Source organism: Penaeus monodon, chromosome 23, assembly GCF_015228065.2.
Source record: "Penaeus monodon isolate SGIC_2016 chromosome 23, NSTDA_Pmon_1, whole genome shotgun sequence".
Taxonomy (NCBI): Eukaryota; Metazoa; Arthropoda; class Malacostraca; order Decapoda; family Penaeidae; genus Penaeus; species Penaeus monodon.
In genome coordinates, this window is record NC_051408.1 from 17,717,187 (window position 1) to 17,717,785 (window position 599).

Sequence of the window (599 nt, forward strand, 5' to 3'; positions counted from 1 at the left end):
TCAATGTATCAATTAAAAAAAAAAAAAAAACACCCATGTGATACTGTTACTGAGTAGCTAAGGCTAGACTAGACCAACACCAATACAAAAGTATCAATTAATGTGCATCACCCATCCATGTATCGCAAAACTGCCTATCTTTAGTTCCGATTCTCTCAACGGTTAACTTTTAGAACTCTTTCAAAGTTACAGGTATTTATGGCATTTGTGCATATGCTTTAGTCAAACTGAGAAACTACAAAACATATTTTACACGGGTTTCCTGGAAAAAAAAAACTTAGTGAAACCAAAGTTAGAACTTACATTTGCTTTTAATCGCTCCTTTTGTTGAAGCACCATCATTGTCATCATTACCTCCTGTTCTGTCACCTATTACTGACTCTCTCTCCAACCTCTCGGTTAAACTCTCGACTTTTTCTTGCACTGGAAAAGACATGAAAATATTAAAGATGGAATGTTGAAAACGGGCCTTATCAGCCACCTCATTAGAATATGGGAAAAACAGAATCAAAAATCTCGTCCTTAGTCTTTTCAAGCTTACACTACAACTTTACACACACTTGCTTCCAATGCCACTGGGAACACAAAGTTTACGGTAG

General features: G+C 36.2%; 1 protein-coding gene across 2 annotated transcripts in view; it reads right to left on the minus strand.

Annotated features, from left to right (window-relative positions):
- The window catches only part of LOC119587849 (WD repeat-containing protein 37-like), a gene marked incomplete at its 3' end in the record, with an annotated part of 35,088 nt that overhangs the window by 24,581 nt on the left and 9,908 nt on the right, over window positions 1–599 (minus strand). For both annotated transcript variants that reach the window (XM_037936554.1, XM_037936553.1), the window contains 1 exon segment: window positions 304–423. In XM_037936554.1, the coding sequence (XP_037792482.1) occupies window positions 304–423 (120 nt within the window).